Source organism: Podarcis melisellensis (genome assembly GCF_964234715.1).
Source record: "Podarcis melisellensis genome assembly, chromosome: 5".
Taxonomy (NCBI): domain Eukaryota; kingdom Metazoa; phylum Chordata; class Lepidosauria; order Squamata; family Lacertidae; genus Podarcis; species Podarcis melisellensis.
The window spans coordinates 68710985-68731754 of NC_138537.1; the positions used below are offsets into that span (position 1 = coordinate 68710985).

Here is a 20770-nt window from a genome sequence, read left to right on the forward strand (position 1 = left end):
GATGCCAGCATTCAGAGGTGCCAGCTTGAGTAAAATTGGGGGGGGCTAGGTAAGCCCCACCCTACATAATCACGCAGAAGATGTGGCATATGCACACCATTTGAACGGCAATGCCCAGCAACTTTTGGGGGGCGACTCGACCCCCTCAAATATTTTTTTTGGGGGGGGCTCTGAAGGGCCCTTAGACCCAAGGACTTTGCTCCTATTCCTGAATTCATCCCGCAGTTGTGCGCAGTATCAAAAAATGTAAACGAGATCTTCGGTTTTCTTTTTTGGTTTATTGATTTTCAGTTACATTCACGGAGAGAAAAGATACGATCAACAACAGGTTGGAGTACAGAGCCATCACAAAACAAAAAAGGGGGAAATATAACAGAAGCAATCGCAGATCCTCGTTCCAGCAGGGCTTGCCCGGGGCTCCAGAGCACGAGGCCAGCTTCGCCTTCCTGCCCCCGGCGCGGCCTGGGAGGCGAAGAAAACAGCCCGAGCGGAGCCCGGCCCTCTCGCTCCGACGCCAGGCGTGGTGTTTACACGGGAGGAAAGCCCGCTAAGGCTTTTTTGCACGCCCAAGCAACCGCTCCGTCCCCTGACAAGCCGCTCCTGCCTGAAGCAGCAGCAACAGCCAGCGCGGCCCTCCCACCCGGCCACTCCTCCGCCGCCGCGTGTCCCCGCCTCCCCTGGCGGCCCCCTCGTTTCCTGCTGCTGGCGGAGGCCGAGGGAGAAGGTGGCGGTGGAGGCGGTGGACGGAGGACAAGAAGCGCCCCGCAGCCGGAGCGAGCCTCGTCCGCGGAGGAAGCGCAGCAGCGCCGCCGCCCCCACCACCTCCTCCTCCCGCTTTCCTTCCGTGTGTGTGTTTGTGTGCATTTGCTCCACCGCCGCCCCCTTCCTCCTCCTCCGCTTCCCTTTGCAGCCCCTTCGCGTCTCTTCCTCCCCGCAGCCCGGGACAATAGAAGCAAGGGAGATGTCCTCCTCCGGCGGCGGCGGCGGCCACCAGCACAGCCAGAGCCGCGCCATTCCCACCCGGACGGTGCTCATCAACGACTCCTCGCAGCTACCTCATGACTATTGCACCACGCCCGGGGGGACGCTGTTCTCCACCACGCCCGGAGGTAACATCAGAGCAGTAATAATAATCAGCCTCATCCTCTGGATGCACACGGGCCTTGCCGAGAGCTGTCCGTTGTGCATTTGCTCGCGGGCATTGCAAAAGGGGGCGCGGGCGCCCTATAGGTCGGGGTGGAGGGAGGAAGAAAAGGAGACGTCGCAGGGGCGCCAGCGAGCATGGCCAGCCAGGCTTTAAAAAAGGGGGACGAGGCCTCCAGAGGCGAGGCCGTCAATCATAAATGTAGCGGCGGCGGGGTGGGCGTGTAATTTTCTCTCCCCCCCCCTTAATAAGATTGGGGAGGAAGTTGGGAAGCTAAGTCGCTGAGTCTCCAGGCCATATGCTGGAAGCCCCCTTCGGTGGGCCTTGCTCTGCCCGGGTCTGCAGGGCGCCCGCAAGAAAGACGCGTGTTGGCGCGCCCCGACGCATGGCGGCGAGGTGGTTCTCTTTCCCCCTCGTTGCTCGAAAGGGGAAGCTGCTTCGGTGTACAAAGCATGGTGGGGAAGGGGGAGTTTGCCCCCAGAGCTAACGGGGAGGCCCTTCCCTCTCTCCCTGTCTCCCCGCCCCTCTTCCCGTCGTCAGTTTGCCTTGCCGCTTTCCTGGGCCGACCCGGGTCTAGCTAGGCCGCGCTCCCGGTGCGCGGGGCTGCTGGCGGCGAGTTATTTGTAAACAAGGCCCAGGAGCCTCGAGGAAAAAGCCCGTGACGGTTGCACAATAGCAGGGGAGGAGCGCCGAGGCGGGCGGGGGATTTCTCCGACAGCTGCAGCCCCTGCAGGGAGACGGAGCGCCGGCTCCGCCGAGGGGTCGGCCAGCCTCCCAAGACAGGGGGAGATCGAGGGATCCCGACCAAAAGAAAGGATAACCCTTTTGCAGAGCTAGCGGGGATACGGATTGTGCCAGCCACGTTTTGCACAAGCCTCCTCTGTTCACGCCTGTCCCTGGGAATTCAGCCTGCTGCTGCTTTCCTGAATGACTTTGTTTTAAAATTTAAAAGGCTCAGGCGCCAGAGCCCCTTGCGATCTTGCATGTTTTAAGAGGCATAAAGGGTCTCTGCCACTCCTGCGTGGCCCTATAGTAAAATAAACTCCTTTGCTCCACCCTGAATAATTTACAAATGCTGTATTCTGTGGCGTTTTACATGCATTGAATACTGTACTGACAGAAAGAAGGTATGAAGGCAAGGCAAGCAAAATTCCTCATTTTACTGGTTGAGAGGTGGTTTGAGATTATGTACAGAACAGAGCAGGGTTTCTCTCACTCCCCTCCCCCCACCCCTAGCTGGGTAGGCATTGCACTTTTCCTGGTTCACAGCCCAAAGCTCATTGCTGAAAAATGTGGAAGTAGGTCCTGCATTCTGAGCTGTTTCTTTCTGAAAGACAAGACGAAAACAATGTCTAGGGCTTGGAACCTGCTGCTTCTCTGTAGCCTAGACATTAGGACTTGGCCTGAAGCTTAGTTTAGTTTCCAGCCACTTAAAAAGGCAGGCATTAGCAGCTTTGTCCACCTTTCTTTTCATTATATATGCTTGAAATGCTGAATTGCAAATTATGGTGGCATGCGGCTTTCATGGCATTAGAATCATTGCAGCTAACAAATTTGGATCTGGACCTCAAAAGCAGGTGACACAATAAATCTTTCAAGTCCTTAAGCCTTAAAGTTTATGGTGTCAAAATGTTCTTCATAAACTAAATGGTGACACTGTGCCAAATCCATACCATTGTTCTCTTCCCAATTTATCCTTCATGCCTGCCTTTGGCTGCTATTCATGTCATGCACACATGCTACTTTGATTTGTGCATACATAGGCATTATAGATTGTGGGCCCCCTAAACCCTAGAAATTGATAAATGGTAGGATTTTGTTGATTCGGGATGTGAAGGGATGTGAAGGGAGGAAGGAACGGAAACTGCAGAGGAATTCCTGGGCTAGTCTATGCAAAACTACCTGGCCAATCTAGGGCCATTAAGAAACCATAGAGGGCCATTAGCAATGCAAGACAACTGTCATCCCCCTTGCCCTGAGGTGTGAACAGAGACGGGTTTGGAAGGTTGCTAGCTTTGGGATGTCAGGAAAAGGGAGTCTTGGTAGCAAGGGGTTCTGGGAAGGAGAAGGAGGAAGAGAGATTGGAATCCATCTTTGGGCAGGCTGGCTGCAAAGCTGACAGGGAGAGATGTCTTGCACTCCAGGACTGCACTTCTCTGGTGTACAAGCCTCTCTTGAAATGACTGTGCAGTGAGATCTGTACTCCCTCCATGCAGAATGAAGGTGAACAAACCATCTTTCTTAAAGCTACAACAGTTCATTATGTCTCAGTTCTCCAAAGGAACACACCCTGGGAGAGTGCCTGGAACCCCATGGGCTTTTGCCACCAATTGGCAGAGAAAGGGGGAGGCACCCAACTTTTATAGCAGAGTTGCGGCCTTCCCTGCTACCCACTTTGGTGAGTCCTGGCAGGCTTGTAGGTTTAAAAAGGTTCTTCATTTTACCTTTGCATGCAGCTAAAATTGTGCCTCTTTGGAACGGGGCTACCTGTGAGCCTTCAGAAGGCCTTCTTAAGGAGTTGCAGCTTTCCTTTTTTCAATAGTAGATTTCCCTCATGAACTCATTGCTTCCTGTGTATTCTGCTTTTCCTCTTTTAATCCAATCATTCCAAATTACTTGTGATTTTGGGCAGTACTCACCTGTTTCTTTGACACATGGTAATTTGCTGTCCTGTGTGTCTGCGAAGGCTGCCTGCTGAAATGAAGGTAATAAGAAGGGGTGTTACGCATATAACAGTGGTGGGAACCTCATCTCAACCCCCTTCACAGCAGCCTTCTAGAAGCCCCATTCCTCTGGTTGGCAAGGCCAGAGGTGAAAGTGGGTGGAGCAAATAATGTAAATTTTACCACTGTACTAGTTTCAATATGCACTCATTCTCCCCCCACAAATCGTTGCTCCAGGCAAGCAAGAATTATTACCAGAACTCAAGGGCACATTCCTGCAAGGCAAAACTGAGGGTGCCAAGTGGGGGTTGCTATGAGGAGAGCCCCGGAAGCTAAGTAGAGAGGCGTAGGGGGCTGCATCTGCGCTCCTGACCTGAGGTTTCCCATCCCTGGCATAGAAAGTTTCAGGTTGCAATTATTTTATTCTGTTTTGATCCAAATTTGCTGTGATTGGGGATTTAACTAATTAAAATCAGTGACACGTTCATACACTTCCCTAAAATAGCCTTTAATATTCTACACTTGGAACAAAATGTCCTCCAGTGATTAATTCAGTTATAATGGTAAGATTTTATTTGTGCACACGTAGAGCTCATGCAGATCAAGGGAGATCATATATAACATTACTGTTCTCTAAAAACAGGTTTGGGGAACTTCTGTCCCTCTAGATGTTGCTGAACCACAACTCCCATCATACCTGGCCATTGGCCATGCTGGCTGGGGTTGATGGGAGTTGTAGTTCAAAACATCTGGAGCGTACTGAGTTGGGTAAGGCACTAGATTCTAGTGTTGGTTTGGAGGATTTCTGTAAGAAAAATTGGGCTAGGTTTTCCTTGCTCTGTTCCAGCAAGATAACTTGCATTCTTGAGTAAAAGTGCATACTTGGGATCACTTGTCTATAAAGACGTAAGAAATCTATACAAATACAATATCTTGCTTTATCATTTTGAAATTCTTTACTGGACAAAGGGGTTCTTTCCTTCCTTTTTTTTTAAGGTAAGCCATGCTAAACTTGTTGACCTACCCCCATCTTAACTGAATCTGCCTAGGTCATCCCTACACTGAAATAATCAGGAAAGAGGACAGAGCCTGCAGATCAAGCTGGCCTGACTGCAATTTGGTTTTGAAAACAATGTTAGGTGCATGATACTATGATTCTACGATCTCCAAACATTCATATTTTCATTCTTGGAACCCGGGGGCCTTGTTTTGCTAGGCCGCTTCTACTGTTCCAGGAATTGGAGCAAAATAGCAAGCACCAGAAACTGAATATTACTCCTGAGTGTAGCTGTAGATGTGTAAAGGAGAAGGAACTTAGAAGGACAAAGTATCAGCTTGCTTCTTAGGAGTGCCAGCAGTCATGAGGAACTGAGAAGGGGCAAAAAACACAGAAATTTAGCAACATTTGGATTGGTTCCCCAGCTTATACAGAGTTTCTTCTGTTTTGTTAGAAGACAAATTCCATGCTCATTCTGAATTTGTTTTGTTTCGTTTGAAAGCACTGAGTGTGCCTTACTACCTGCCATGGACACTGGAATGTTGCCCAGGTCAACAAGGGGGGGGGTGAGGATTAGATGGGTTCCAGGAGCAAAGAGACATGAATGTTCAAGTATTAACACTTCTGCTGAAACCTGCCTTGAAAAACAACCTCTCAGAAGGCCTCTTAGGAGCCTTGTGGGCTGAAAACTTCGAACCCACAGTGTATGTGTCCGTCCGTCCCCCCCCAATTCAGGCAAGTCGCCTGCTTATTTTCCAAGAACTGAAGAATATTGCCACTAGATAATCACAATCGTAATAAAAAATCAATATAAACCATTAGGGTTTTCCAATAGCATTTCTAGCTTTGTGCTTTGGAGAGGCAATGACTGTTCCTTGTGCCAGTACAGTGGTACCTTGGGTTACATGCGGTTCAGGTTACAGACTCCGCTAACCCAGAAATAGTGCTTCAGGTTAAGAACTGTGCTTCAGGGTGAGAACAGAAATCGTGCTCCGGCGGTGCGGCAGCAGCAGGAGGCCCCATTAGCTAAAGTGGTGCTTCAGGTTAAGAACAGTTTCAGGTTAAGTACGGACCTCCGGAATGAATTAAGTACTTAACCCGAGGTACCACTGTAGTTTCTTCTCTCCCCTGTTCCCCATATGTAGCTGCTAAGAAGACCTTTAATTTATAATCACTACAGGCAATCCTTGCTCCGTGACAATAGGCCTCAGCACCCTGTTTTCAAGTTCAAGTTCTTCAGGCTCATTATTCCCTCTGGATTAAAGCTGCAAAACACAAGATACGTGTGCAAATACGTTTCAGACTGCTGCCTTGCTTGAGGCGGTCAAGATCAAGGGCCCAGAGTTCCGAGACTGTTCAGGCGCAGAGATAAACTGATAAGCTAGCACATAAAAATAAACTTTGTGTGCATGTTTGGGGTGAGAGGTAGGCTACAGTATCAGAATGGTTCTTGTTGACCTCAGTTCCCCTGAGCTTGTAGTCTTGTGTTTGTTCTGTTGTTCAAACACGAAGAGGGGCTTTTCTTTTGGTACAGGATACAAAGTATTTTTGTTGCCAAGTAGCCCGCCCATGGGTGAGACATTTGAAATGAACAATGAAAACGGGGGCAAAATTGCATTATGCTGCTTTTTTGGGATCTCGGTTTGGGATGGTGGAATAAGTGAGCTGGCAGATTTGGCTAGGAAAACCCTTACATTGCAATGCAGCATTGCAAACGAGTTGTTCATCTCTCTCCCAGTATTATTGTTTATCTTGGACCATAGTGGGGTAGGATATTTTACCCCTGTACTTTATTTTACTTATTTAAAGCTACAGTTTACACATACTGTGTATATCAAGTTTGAGTTTCATAAAGCCACCACACTGGGGGGGGGGGGAGAGTTTATGGAGTATAACTTCAGTTCATTTATGGGTAGAATTTAACAGCTTCTTTTTCAATAGTATTTCCAAGGGATCAGCTATTCTAATATGTGCTTCTAACCCTCAGCTTGCACCTCTTAGTTTCAAATGCCTTTGCTTACTTTCCTTTTTGTATCTGTATTTAATGAGGTTAATGACCAGAAAAATGACTATGAAACTCGCCCTCGTTCCTCAGTGTCAAACGCAGCATCTGTTGGTTGTATTTCTGTCAGCAGAGAACATAACAGAACCCACAGAGCTGCCTATTAGCCGGCCCTTCTCCTTCCAGTAGACTTTTTGGACACGTTATGCGTCTAAATTCCATCACTTGCAGTGCCTTCACATATAATGATGGCTGTTATGCAGATGTGAAGCTACTACTTGAACTCAGTGGTACCTTTTCCAAGATAAATGTGATCGAAGTGTTGGATTGCAAGACTGAGCTGGCTCAGCTAGCAACTTTGGAAGGGAATACCTTTCGGCAACAGAATAGACATCTTCATGGAAGTTACTGGAAGGCTGATAACCGTATTTTTCGTTCCATAGGACGCACGTAATTTTTTTTGGGGGGATAAAGGAATTTGTCCCCCCTTTATTTCCCCCCCAAAAAAAACCAGGTCGGGGAACAGCGGGATGGCGGCGCTGCGCCTCCCTGCTGTCCCCCGAGCTTGTGGGGCTGGCCGATGTCTGCCTGAAGCGTGGGGCGCTCTGCTTCAGGGCATTTCGCGCGCCGGGTGGCACGCTGCTATCCGCAGCGTGGGGAGCCCTGCGGGAACTCCCGCAGGCTCCCCAGGCTTGCTGATAGCTTCCTGAAGCCTGGAGAGCGAGAGGGGTCAGTGTGCACCGACCCCTCTCGCTCTCCAAGCTTCAGCGAAAGCCTGTATTCGCCCCATAGGATGCACACAGATTCCCCCCTCACTTTTGGAGAGGAAAAAGTGTGTCCTATAGGGCAAAAAATATGGTATATCTCCTGGCCATGCTTTTGCCTGCCCCTACTCCTTCTTCAAGGGACGTGGGTGGCGCTGTGGGTTAAACCACAGAGCCTAGGACTTGCCAATCAGAAGGTTGGCTGTTCGAATCCCCGCAACGGGGTGAGCTCCCGTTGCCCGGTCCCTGCTCCTGCAAACCTAGCAGTTCAAAAGCATGTCAGAGTGCAAGTAGATAAATAGGTACCGCTCTGGCGGGAAGGTAAATGGCGTTTCCGTGCACTGCTCTGGTTCGTCAGAAGCGGCTTAGTCATGCTGGCCACACGACCTGGAAGCTGTACGCCGGCCAATAAAGCGAGATGAGCGCCGCAACCCCAGAGTCGGCCACAACTGGACCTAATGGTCAGGGGTCCCTTTACCTTTATTCCTTCTTCAGCAGAGAAACCTCTGAACTCAAATCCAGCAATTGGAACAAAATGTATAAATTGCATATTTTTTCTTGTAATTCTTTATACTTGCTGTGCTTTTCCTCTTGCAGAAATGGGGAGTTTTGGGTTCTGATTTATTGTAAGCTGGTTTTAGAATAAATACTGCAGAGTAAAAAAAATGGGAGAGCTGCAGAAAAAAGGCTACCAAGCAGAGAGAATAGGTTCCTGGGAATGTGCTTAATGTCGACAGCAACAGGTGGTTGCTGGAAACCTCAAGTGCCTTCTTTCTAGGTTCTTAAACTGAAACGACTTACACGTTTCTAGGATTTTCTCCTCTTAAAAAGCTGTTAGGATTTTGTGCGTGTTATTTTAATCTTGTAAATAGGTCTGCAAAAGTTGCTATCCCTCAAGCCTTGATCCTGTGTACCTTTTAAATACGCACCTTTAGTCAGTTTTGTAGCATTTGTGGCCTGAAGGAAAGGTTGGCAGTGCGCGGAACAATTCCTGTCTGGTTTACAAAAGTTTCCTTTGCTGTTCCTTTAGAAATATTGCTTACCTTTCACAGCTGATTTGGCCGAGTGGTTGTTTACAAGCTGGGTTGTTCAGTTTCTATATTACCTCTGCATCCTAGGAATGTGCACAAACGGTGCTGTTATAAGGGTTTCACTCTCCTAATCTTAGTGGAGCATGATTCATCGTAAGGGAGGAAGCAGTTGCTTACCTGTGTTGGGCCCAAGCCACAGTAAAAGACAGTTTGGTTGTTTGTAGTACTTCTGCAGCCACTCAAGCCATTTTGTTTACTGACTGCAAAAGGAAACTGGAGGCCCAGGTGTATAGCTCCACAAAAACAAAGCAACCCTAATGGGAGGAATGGTCAGATCACAGGAATTTAGCCAAATGATGAAGGATGAAGATGGGATTTAAGAAGTGTGACCAGATATGGAGAGTGGGTGGGTTGGAATAGAAGTGTGTTCCATGTGCTTCCCTGCCTCCCTGTTAAGTTTTTAAAAGTCTCCTCCTGTTTCTGAAGTGTTCAGCCTTGCCTCACTTTTCTCCCTTTTGCATACAGAGATGGAATTCATTCCAGACTGGTGCCTCTAGGGTTTCATTCAAACCAAACAACCAGATAACTGCTGTTTAAACTATACAGTACTTGCTGTTCAGATTACAGCTCTGCTCTTACTGTGAAATGCAGCAGAGTTCATAATATTGCCTTCCGAAAGGAGCTCTGTGGTGACAGAGAGGAACAGCTTGTTTGGTTGGCCACGAGCATTTCCTGTAAATATACAGTCACCAGAGTTTTGTTGTTATGTGACATGTTGTCAGAGACAGTGTTAGAAACTGGGATAGAAAAGCTAGGAGCCAAATGGCTTCCGGGACCTGGGTTGTGGGCGCCAAAACAGAATGTTTGGTCGCCACTTTGGGGGAGGGGGGATGTCGGCAGCACTATTTATTCTTTTGATAAGCATGACATAATACGTAATTCACATGACACATTGTTATTATCACATTTTTAGCAGACATGGCTAATGCATGTTTAATTTGGTGTTTACAATGAAAATATTGGTACCATACTTCGGTTTTCAAAACATTCTACTCTTTATTGTTAAACTCCTTAGTATATTATCTATCTTTGACTGTCAACCAGATGCAAAAAATGGCAGCTAGACTTTTTGAATTGCTCGCAAATGGAGAATCTTTAGGCGCAAAATGTGCCTGGCGCCCTGCTAGTTTCGAACCCTGGTCAGAGACACAAACTTCTCTGTTTTCTCCTTGTATTCATAGAATCATAGAATTGTAGAGTTGGAAGGGACCCTGAGGATCATCTAGTCCAACCGCCTGCAATGCAGGAATTTGCAGCTGTCCTATATGGGGATCGAACCTGCGACCTTTGCGCTATCAGCACCATGCTCTAACCAACTGAGTTAGCCAGGCATCTCAGGTTAGAACATGAACCCTGCTGGATTTGAGACCAAAGTCTATCTTGTCCAGCGTGCTGTTTCTCTCAGTGGTCGATGTCTGAAACTACCAAGAAACCACAGGCAGGGCATTAAAGCAAGTCTCTTCCCCTGTTGTGTTGCCCTCGGCACCTGGTATTCCAAGGCACATTGCCTCTCAGCATCCCTTCCTGTTGAACTGATATGAAAGCCACATGCACCCTTAACAGGACTGCAGGGAAGCAGCATGAGGAGTCCCCATCTATATCTACATGCTACACGTGTAGTCAGATGTGTCATCTTTAGAATATATAGATGAGAAAACTGGTTTTCATCTCTCCTAGGAAATTGACATCCATACATCATAGTCAGTGAATGCTGTTTCTTTAAAAAGAAAATAAAGAGCCATACCCACTCAGCGTGAAAATAGCAGTCTATTGATTCTACTTGCAGTACAGTTCTGAGTTTGTCCACTCAGATTTAAGCCCTAGTTCGTTTAATGGTAGGGTTCCCATATTTCTAAAAGTAAAAACTAGGCTAGCCCGAAAGTTGTTGAGCTTTCTTTAGATGAACCCCTGAGTTGTTTTACAATAAACATGATTTTTCGATTGAAATGCCTAAGATCTAGAACAAAGCACTACCTTTCGGAAATCCCCTCACCCCGACGTCAATTCTGGATGTATGGCAGCCCTATTCATTGGGATTTATTCCCTTGTAAATAAGTTTATTATTTGCAGCAAATTAATTAGCAAACTGATGGGCTTACCATAGATTCCGGCATATAAGACAACTTTTTAACCCTGGAAAATCCTCTAAAAAGTCGGGGGTCATCTTATACGCCGGGTATGGGTTTGCTGGGCAGCGACAGTGGGCAGCAGGCTCCACACCAGGAGGAAGCTGCCCAGCGATGCTAAGCCGGCTTAGCATCGCTGGGCAGCTTCACCGGGCAGCTTCCTCCTGGCGCGGAGCCCGCTACCCAGCGAAGCTGTCGCGTATAAGACTGGGCGTATAAGTCAACCCCCCAAATTTGCAGCTGCCAATTTGGGGGGTCGTCTTATACACCCATTTGCCTAATATGCAGGAATCTATGGTATATAAAGACTTGGGCCTTACTTGAGTTATTATATGAGTATTGTTTGTAACCTCATCTATTGGAAAATGATTCTGATAGGCCAATTATCTTCTTCCTCCGCCCCCAGGTACCCGAATCATCTATGACCGCAAGTTTCTGTTAGATCGCCGGAATTCTCCCATGGCTCAGACTCCTCCTTGCCACCTTCCAAATATCCCAGGAGTTACCAGCCCTGGTACAATGACTGAGGATTCCAAAGTGGAAGTAAACAATCTGAACAATCATGACGGGAAGCCTATAATTGGTAAGAGCATGGCACATTTTGTTGTATAACTTTTCCATGATCGACTTTTAGGGTTTCGTAAAGTTTTGCTTCAAAATCATGTCATTTCTTTCCTCAGTGCAGCATATATCTTTTTATTTCAAAGTTGTGGGATATAGTGCTTTTCTTTGTCTTTAAGGAGCCTCTGCGTATGGAGCGCAGACTCAGTGAACTGTTGCACTGATCTTGTGTGGGTTGCTCGTATGCTGAATTATCGCCCTTAGGCTACTAAAAACTCTGTAAAAGCGTAAGTTGATTGACAAACAGGAAACTGCCTCCTGTTCTGTCATAACTATTTAACACTGGTGAATTACCTCAAGGTTGTCTTGGATTTTGGATGGTGTGGTGAAAATTCAAGTCCGGACGTATGAGGTTGTAGGTCACACAATCCCCACTTCCTGACACAATCTCCACCTCCCCACACCCGTGTGGTTTTGATAGCATAACTTGCTCACATAGACTATCTGGAGCATGAAATATCCATTAGGAGAGCTAGATTTCAAGCCATCCATTAGGACTATTGGCTACAAGCATATATTTAGCCTAAATGGGAGTTGGACAGCAAACCTATAGTGGGGAAAATGAGGCCAGTGGCATCTGGCATTCATTTTAATATATGATTTGACTGGTCTCAAACATGAGTTATTGGTATTTGTATTTAAATATGGTAATAAATGTGTGGATTTTGTGATGTACAGGCATATGATCATCAGGAAGATAGTGATCAAGTTCACTCCAGAAACATAAATATAGAACATGCTATACGTATGTACTGTATACCGTATTTTCCCGTGTATAAGACGCCCCCTATTTTGGGGGACCCAGTTTCAGAAAATGGGAGGAGATGGCACAGAGTTGTTGAGCTTTTTTTCCACCTCTTGTCTGTCCCCTCACTGGCAGAAGCTACCAATTGTCTGCACACTTGCCGCAACATCAGTCAATCAACAGCACCCATTGACATAGCAACCAGAAACACGCACAATAGTTGCTGACAGCCACAGCAGCAACCAATCTAACGCCCACCCTATGCACTACCCATGTATAAGACGACCCCCATTTTAAGCATGATTTTTACATGAAAAAAAGTTGTCTTATACACGGAAAAGTACAGTATATACTTAAAGTTATGCCCCCTGCTTCAGTGATGATAACAATAATTAACACAAAATCAGATCAAACAAACTGGTAAACAGCAGACATCTAAAAATAGGACAGCAGAAACAAAGAATAAAAAGCAACTTGGCTGACTAGTCTTGGGAAATAGAAAGGTCTTCACTTGGCGCCTGGAAAAGGGATTGTCAAACTGCAGCCCTCCTGAAGTTGTTGGACTACAACTTCCATCATCCATGATCATTGGCTATGGTGGCTAGGGTTCATGGGATGGAAATTGGAGCCAAGGTAAAAAAGAAAAAGGAAAAAAGGAGGGTTTGACCACCATTCACAAAAGAGAAAACCCATGTTATTCCAAGCAGGGGGCGGGGGTAAAATAATGTAAAGTGTATTCCCCATCCCTGGGAGAAAAGCCTTGTAAAGTTAAGGCAAGAGGTGGTCAACTTTAGGCCTACCATACGTTGATGGACTGCAACTCCCATCAGCCTCTGCCAGCATGGCCAGTGGTTAGTTGTGGTCCAGAAACGTCCACAGGGCCACATTTCCCTCATCGCTGCATTAGAATGAAGTAGCACAATCTTGAGGATGTAGAATAAATTGTACCACTTAAGTATACAAAAAGTATATACAGACTTGTATGGATTGGTATTTTTTTGTATTTTTTAAATTCTCTCTCTTTCTGTGTGTAAATAAAAGTGACAAAATGTGGAGTTTTGCTCCACATTATGAATTTTATACATGTATATATAAACACCAGCAGCTGCATACTCTATCTGGAAATGATTCCAGACCAATCCTTTCTGCTGTGCTGTTTTCCTACTTAGAAGGAATTTTGTTTTATTTTTTAATGCACTCTTGCACGCGCGCACCCCCCACAACGACAATCTGAACAGCACACACCCCTGTCTCCTATACAGTGGTGCCTCGCAAGACGAAATTAATTCGTTCCGCAAGTCTCTTCGTCTTGCGAGTTTTTCGTCTTGCGATGCACGGTTTTCCATAGGAATGCATTGAAAATCAATTAATGCGTTCCTATGGAAAACGCCTTCCCCCGACCTCTTCTGGCGGGCGGCATTTTAAAATCACCCGGGACAGCGGAGGACTTCTCCGCTGTCCGGGGCGATTTAAAAGCCCCTGGGAAGGCAGGCAGGGGGACAAAGGCTTTCTCGCCCCGCCGCTCGGCTTCGGGACATCGTTCCGATGCCGGGCGGAGGGGGGAGGCTTTCTCGCCCGGCCGCCCGGCTTCGGGACATCGTTCCGATGCCGGGCGGTGGGGGGAGGCGTTCCTGCCCCACCGCCCGGCATCGGAACGATGCCCCGAAGCCGGGCGGCTGGGGGAGGCGTTCCTGCCCCACCGCCCGGCATCGGGACGATGCCCCGAAGCCGGGCGGCTGGGGGAGGCGTTCCTGCCCCACCGCCCGGCATCGGGACGATGCCCCGAAGCCGGGCGGCTGGGGGAGGCGTTCCTGCCCCACCGCCCGGCATCGGGACGATGCCCCGAAGCCGGGCGGCTGGGGGAGGCGTTCCTGCCCCACCGCCCGGCATCGGGACGATGCCCCGAAGCCGGGCGGCTGGGGGAGGCGTTCCTGCCCCACCGCCCGGCATCGGGACGATGCCCCTAAGCCGGGCGGCGGGGGGAGGCTTTCCCGCCCCGTCGCCCGGCATCGGGACATGGTTCCGATGCCAGGCGGCGGGGGGAGGCTTTCTCGCCCCGTCGCCCGGCATCGGGACGATGCCCCGAAGCCGGGCGGCGGGGGGAGGCGTTCCTGCCCGGCCGCCCTGCATCGGGACATGGTTCCGATGCCAGGCGGCGGGGGGAGGCTTTCTCGCCCCGTCGCCCGGCATCGGGACGATGCCCCGAAGCCGGGCGGCGAGGGGAGGCTTTCCCGCCCCGTCGCCCGGCATCGGGACATGGTTCCGATGCCGGGCGGCGGGGGGAGGCTTTCTCGCCCCGTCGCCCGGCATCGGGACGATGCCCCGATGCCGGGCGGCGGGGGGAGGCTTCAAAAGCCGTCCGGGGGCTTTTAAATCGCCCCGGACAGTCCCGGGGCGATTTAAAAGCCCCCGGTTAGGCAGGCAGGGGGGGCAAAGACTTTTGCCCCCCGCCCGCCTTGGGAAGAGGTCCAGGACCTCTTCCCAAGGCGGGCGGGGGGGCAAAAGTCTTTGCCCCCCCTGCCTGCCTTCAAAAGCCGTCCGGGATAGCGGGAAGCGCTTCCCTGCTATCCCGGACCGCTTTTAAAATGCTGGCGGTGGGGAGCAAAGCCTTTCGCCCCCGCCGGCCTTCCTGGACCTCTTCTGAAGTCCGGAGGGGGGGAAAAGGCTTTGCTCCCCACCGCCAGCATTTAAAAAAAGGTCCCCGAGATTTCCCTATGGGCTTTCGTCTTGCGATGCAAGCCCATAGGGAAAATCGTCTAGCGAAGCGTCGCAAAACCCGAAAAACCCTTTCGTCTTGCGGGTTTTTCGTCTTGCGAGGCATTCGTCTTGCGGGGCACCACTGTATGTATTAATGAGGCCTGCCTCAAATGTCATGGAGGGCTGACAGAGAAACTCACCGTTTCTCTTAGGAGACACTTAAAACTGTACATGTGTGATGCTTCCTCAACCCGCCCCATACTGACTTGCGTCCTCTTGTCCTTCAACCAGGTGATGATGCTCAGTTTGAGATGGACATCTGATCTTCCATGAGGGGCAACCATGGGGAGACAACAACTCCTGATCACCTGTGCACATCTGATTTGGCCAACAGGATCAACAACTGAAGGATGGAAGAAGAAGAAGCTGTTTTCCACTGGAATCTTCACTTCAGCTTTTGAAGTGCCAAAGGATAAGAGGACTATTTACCCCACTCCCCTTGATTCCCATTAGCCATGCAATGCTTCACCCCTCCTCCTTTGCTCTCTCCCCCCCACTTTTTGTTTTTAACCCTTTCATATCCCTGGTTTGTGACTGAATGGAAACCCATGATAAATTTATAGAGCTAAGGAGTGTCCCTTGGCTTCTCGCACTTTAGAGACAACTTATCAAATCATGCACACGCGAGAACTTGGCTTCCATCAGCATTTGGATAATTATTGCAATCTGCAACAACACCACAAAAAGGGGCCACGGAAGGGGTGGATATATGCTTGAAGGGACACAACACTGCCGTTGTTCTCCTCTCCCTTAACTGCTGTCAATTTAATCCCATTTGGTAACCTGTTTCCGTGTATCTTTCATTTGTGTGTGCAGTGCACTCACTCGGATTCTTCTGTTTCTCCTTACTAATTAGTATATCTCGGCACTTGGTGGGGTTCTGTCTTGTACAAGGGCTTTGCTGTGATGCCTTTCAAAATTATAAGTTCCCATCCTGTTGCGTAGAACAGGTGAGAAACCTAGAAAGAGCCACCACTCAAATCATGCATATTTCTCCTAGTGCCTGCTAGAAACTCCCCAATTCAAAAAACCAACCCTTCTCTCTTCAGCTTCCTAATTTGAACCCATCAGTGTTAAAGGAGAACCACATTTCGTTCTGACTTAATACCATACTTGATGGTCCTCTGGACTGTTTGTTTCCAAGTCTACTCTTCCCATTTTTGCTGCTGTTAACATCTGCCGGATTCTTTCCAAGTCTACTATTGTGCCAAAAGCATTCATTGAAACACCCTGGCTGTGCTTGACTAGAATAAGCTTTGCAAGAGTCTAGTGCTCTTGCATAAGCTTGGGACACCCTAAGATTTACTTACTGGGCTGTTGGAATATGCCATTCTGATTTCGTGATGTGTGACTTGGGGTGGCGGGCAATCAAAAAGTTAGTAAGCCTATTGGAGCAAAACCACCCAGCTGTGATCCTGTTCACCCATCTTCTTGCACATTTCCTGAATTCACACATTACTAAATCAGCTGGGTGAGCAAGGTACCCTTTAGTTGCTGATGGCCTCATTTAATTCGATTCTTATGGGTGAACTGCTTGCCTGGGCTTGAAAGGGAGAGAGCCCACTCATCATGGGAATTATAAGGCAGTCAGGCTACCTTGTGAGAGTGGATGAGTTCATGCCTTGGTTGCGGTGCTAGCTGATAACTTGAACTGTGTAAAAATGCATCTCCCTAAGGCTGCAATATTTTGTCACGTTTAATTGGCTAGATCGATCCATTAAAACCCATTTTCTCGAGTAAAACAAACCTTTTTTAATCTGACTATTTTTAGTGTGAGTACCTAGCAGAACCTACATGCAGGCAGCCAAAGAGACATAACAGGAAGGAATGTTTTGAATATGATGCTGCTTATGAAACATGGCGTGCATCATATACCATGCATGTTAGGTTTCCCTCCCTGCAAACAATTTTTATTAATATGCACAGCTGGTAGGTTGATTTACATCACACTCCTGTGCATGTTTACTTAGAAGTAAGTCGGGCTTGGAACACACAAAAAGCGTGTTCGAGAAGACAGCTGCTAAAGTTCCTTTGCTTAGATGTCAGCTTTCTCCCAGGTACTAAGCGGTTGATGGTCGCAGCGGTTCATATGGTATCATCAGTGCTTTTTTTCTGGGGGGACGATGACGCAGGTGAACGCATACCCCTAAACATTTTGTGAATCTAAGTTTGGCCTCATTGAGGGGCAGTATTTCAATACGAGTAGGAAAATGAGAGTACCCCTAAACATTTTTTTAAAGAAAAAAAGCACTGGGTATCAGTATGCCATGGCAGCCTCTTTTTCCTGGGGCAGGATCTCATCCTGCTCTGGTAGTGTTTGCAAATGGGATGAATGGATCGTATGGTCCACAGTGGATGTCACAGTGTGATGTGGCAATTTCCCCCAAAGGATTTCATTCGGTTGTAGCTTGGTAGTTGTAGCACGGTACCCCAGCCTCAGGGAAAGTGGCAGCCACGCTATATTTGTAACTTCTGAATCGGTCCTGGGAGTTAAGCTGAACACAGATGAATAGGTATTGGTAACAGAGAAAACTTCCAACACATGAACTCATCCCTTGGAATAGAATTCTGCCCCAACATCTCTTCTATAAATTGGCAAAGATCTTTTCTTTTGATTTAAAAGGGAGGGTCTAGTAACTTTTTTTTCTTTTTGCCTGCACTAAAATGTGAATATAGGAGCAAAATTGCTTTGTAACTGTTGATCTCTCAGGAATAGGCTCTGCTTGCAATGTTTCTGGGCAAGGCAACACTGCCCCTTAATAGTGGTGGTGGTGCAAAAGTGAACTAAGCTGTGATAAGCAGAGGGGATGCTCTTTAGCCGCGTTGCAAAACTTCCTGATTTTGCTTTGTTTTTGGTCAGGGTAGTTCTGAAGTGCACTATTAAGTCCAGCCCAGAGTCAGGGCACAGTTGGATTTCCATCCTTCCTCTTGCATAATTGCCAGCAGTTGTTTCTAGAACCTCGTCGGCTTTTCTGTTGATGAGGCAGAACAGAGACCGTTTGCTCTGCAGTGCTGACAGTAGTGGAACTCGGATTTGTCTATGACCTAAGCCAATTTAGGCTGCAGTCGTAACCCCATTTACCTGGGAGTAAGCCCTGTTGAATTCAGTAGGACTTAACTTCAGGGTTGACATTGTTAGGAATGTGCTGTTAATTGGTGAGATGGAGGAGAAGGGCTGTACTTCAGATGTTGCTGACACCCACTTTTCTAATAGTATTTTTCAGAAACTCTCTTGGACTAAAGGAATGGCTTCAAACTTGCACACTCTCCCAAATCTCCAAGGGGTTATTACATACTATGAAATACATTTGGTAGTACCATTCCTTCCACCTCATAACAGAAAGTTAGCATGAAATGCATCAGGGCTTTCTATGTGTCACAATCAGTTCAGTTGCTGCTGCTGCTGCTGCTGTTGCCTCCATAATCTTTTGGACAAAGATAAGGAAAGAAAGACTATTTAACTAGTTCAGTGTAGGTGATCATATTTCTCTTTCTTGTTCTGCAGCAAGTTTCCAGCATGTCTCCAGGCAAGTCTCTTTGTGCCTCAATTCCCCACTTGTTAAGATGGGGACAATAGACTCCTGCCTCACAGGGTTATTGTGAGGATAAATTGGTAGATATTTGTAAGGCACTCCCCCCAAAAAACCAACCCCTGGCATGAGTACCACAAAGAAACCAATAAATCTTACATTTATTTTAATACCCAGCCAGGTGGTTCAGTCGTGGCCATGAAATAAGAAAGGTTGCTAGCATCTCCTGGATTATTTCCCTATGGCGAACAACTTAGTTTTTAAGAGAGCATCATTTTGATGGAACAAAGGTTGAAGGGCCAGCAACAGTTGCTCTGAGAGTTGAATGGGCTAAGGGCTCCTTGGTGCCTTTCCTCTGCAGAGGCTATACCAGAGGTTTAACCCCCTTGTGCATTTCGGTTGCCCAGTCCCTTTTTGCCTGTGGCTTGGCCTGCCCAGGGGAGTGAGTAGCCAAGCTGCCCAAGGAGAGAACTCTTTCTGGGGAGATGGCAGAAAGCCCTTTGCCTGTGACTCTGCTCCATGCTGAAGAAAAGGGCTGAGATAGCACAGCATAAGGACTGGGGGAGCTATATGAAAGGGCCCTGGGCTGCCAGCTGCGCCCATCACTTCTCTGGCATACAGCAGTGCTGAGCTGAGCCAACTGAACACTAAGCCTACACAGCAGCCTTTATGGTTCTGGCTGTCTAGTTTGAAGGAGGGGGGAGAGTCCTTTAAATGCCCGTGCAATTGCAGTTCTCTGTACAGTCTTCTTGCTGCATCCTGTGCTTCCAAGTGGTGCTCCGGTTTATGCAAGAGATCAAACCGATTCCCCATCAGGTTATAAGTTGTGTTGACTGAACAATCACAAGTACATATTCAGTGGCTTGCCATTTTAAGACGCCAGAACACACAGGCACTCCGAACATGCCCTTTCCCATTACTATTAATCCTGATTCCAAGATACTAAGATGGAAAGTTGCACTTTTTTAAAAACAACAACAACAGTGCAGTTTTCTGCAACTGCACTGAGGAATGGTGTTTAACCCTTGGCAGTCACTTAAAATTATGTTTGCTGCTGGCTTTTATGCTGTAATGATGTTACTTGAAAGATTTCTACTTGATGGCTGAGTGAGTAAAAAGTTAACAAAAAAGAACCCGACAGCAAGTTAGTATTTTTACCCCCACAAACTCAAAACTGCAATTTCTTATATTGTGTCTTCCTCACAATGTCACCACCAAAGCTATATGGTGGGTGTTTAGATTTCATTTTATTTTGCTTTTGAAAAGCATCTTTGGCTGGCTGAGACTCCCAAGTGCTGCTGTGACAACTCTGATCTATACCAGTCATTTTAGATTACCAGGGCTGCAATATTTGGTCTATCAATCTTTAGATTAACAGGGCTGCAATATTTAGTCTATCAAACATTTTGGTCAGCAGAAAAAAGGAACAGTAGATTGAAAAAATAAACTTTAATACAAGTACTTCTACAAATTGCAGTGAAAACATCCCTTTTAGAGCCGCCCCTCCATTTGTGAGAGAAAATGGGTATGGGTTGTTTTTTTAAAGCTATTGTATATGCAAATACATGCAGTTTTAATTAGTTACCTGACTAAAACTTAACCATCAGCTAAGATTTATTTAATCACTTGACAGCCTTGTTGATCAGTCTGTATTAGCTTGTCTTTATTCACACCAGTAAGTGACGAGTCAGGGATGGCCAATGTCTGTATTCTGTGGCTGTTCTGGAGGCCAGAAATGTGCTTTGCCTCCCAAACTGGATGGCCAGGCAATCTTGCAGTAAAGGGACATCACAGTTGTGTCTGAGCCCAGACATTGTGTGCAAAAAGCCAAAGAGAGTTGTAGCATGAACCGTATCTCTTGCTTACCCCACTTGCAAACATTCCCCCCACCCCACCCCATTAGTGCTGAAATTGTAAGATACTTTTTACTATGCCTTTGATTAAAGTACATTAGGGCCACTAGCTAATACAATATTGGAAGATTGGGAATTATGAGGCTACCCTGGAAGAAGGAATACAGCTCTGGCCTTATCGCCTAGTGTAGTAAGGAAGCAAATTGTGGCTTCAAACATTGTGATGTTATGAAGAGACATCTGATGTGGGGCAGGGGGAACCACCACTGAAAAAGAAACCCAATGACATGGCACAGTGGTATATGATTTGGGGGCATGTTGCCAGAAATACCTAGATAACATGCATTTTGGGTGTGCCTTCATTCTGAGATAACCGAGAACGTGTATAAAACGCCATGCAAAAAAAGATATGGTAAATGTAGTGCATACATTGGCTGAAACCTGTGGTTGGAGTAGGCAGTTTTCTGCTTCAACTTG

At 47.4% G+C, this 20770-nt stretch overlaps 1 protein-coding gene across 1 annotated transcript; it reads left to right on the top strand.

Moving 5' to 3' along the window:
- Positions 1 to 686: 686 nt before the first annotated feature.
- EIF4EBP2 (eukaryotic translation initiation factor 4E binding protein 2) lies at positions 687 to 15944 on the top strand. The gene is made up of 3 exons (XM_081912343.1): positions 687 to 1109; positions 11194 to 11370; positions 15142 to 15944. Exons 1-3 carry the CDS (start codon positions 962 to 964, stop codon positions 15171 to 15173), a joined length of 357 nt encoding a protein of 118 aa, XP_081768469.1. The 5' UTR covers positions 687 to 961; the 3' UTR covers positions 15174 to 15944.
- Positions 15945 to 20770: the final 4826 nt, after the last annotated feature.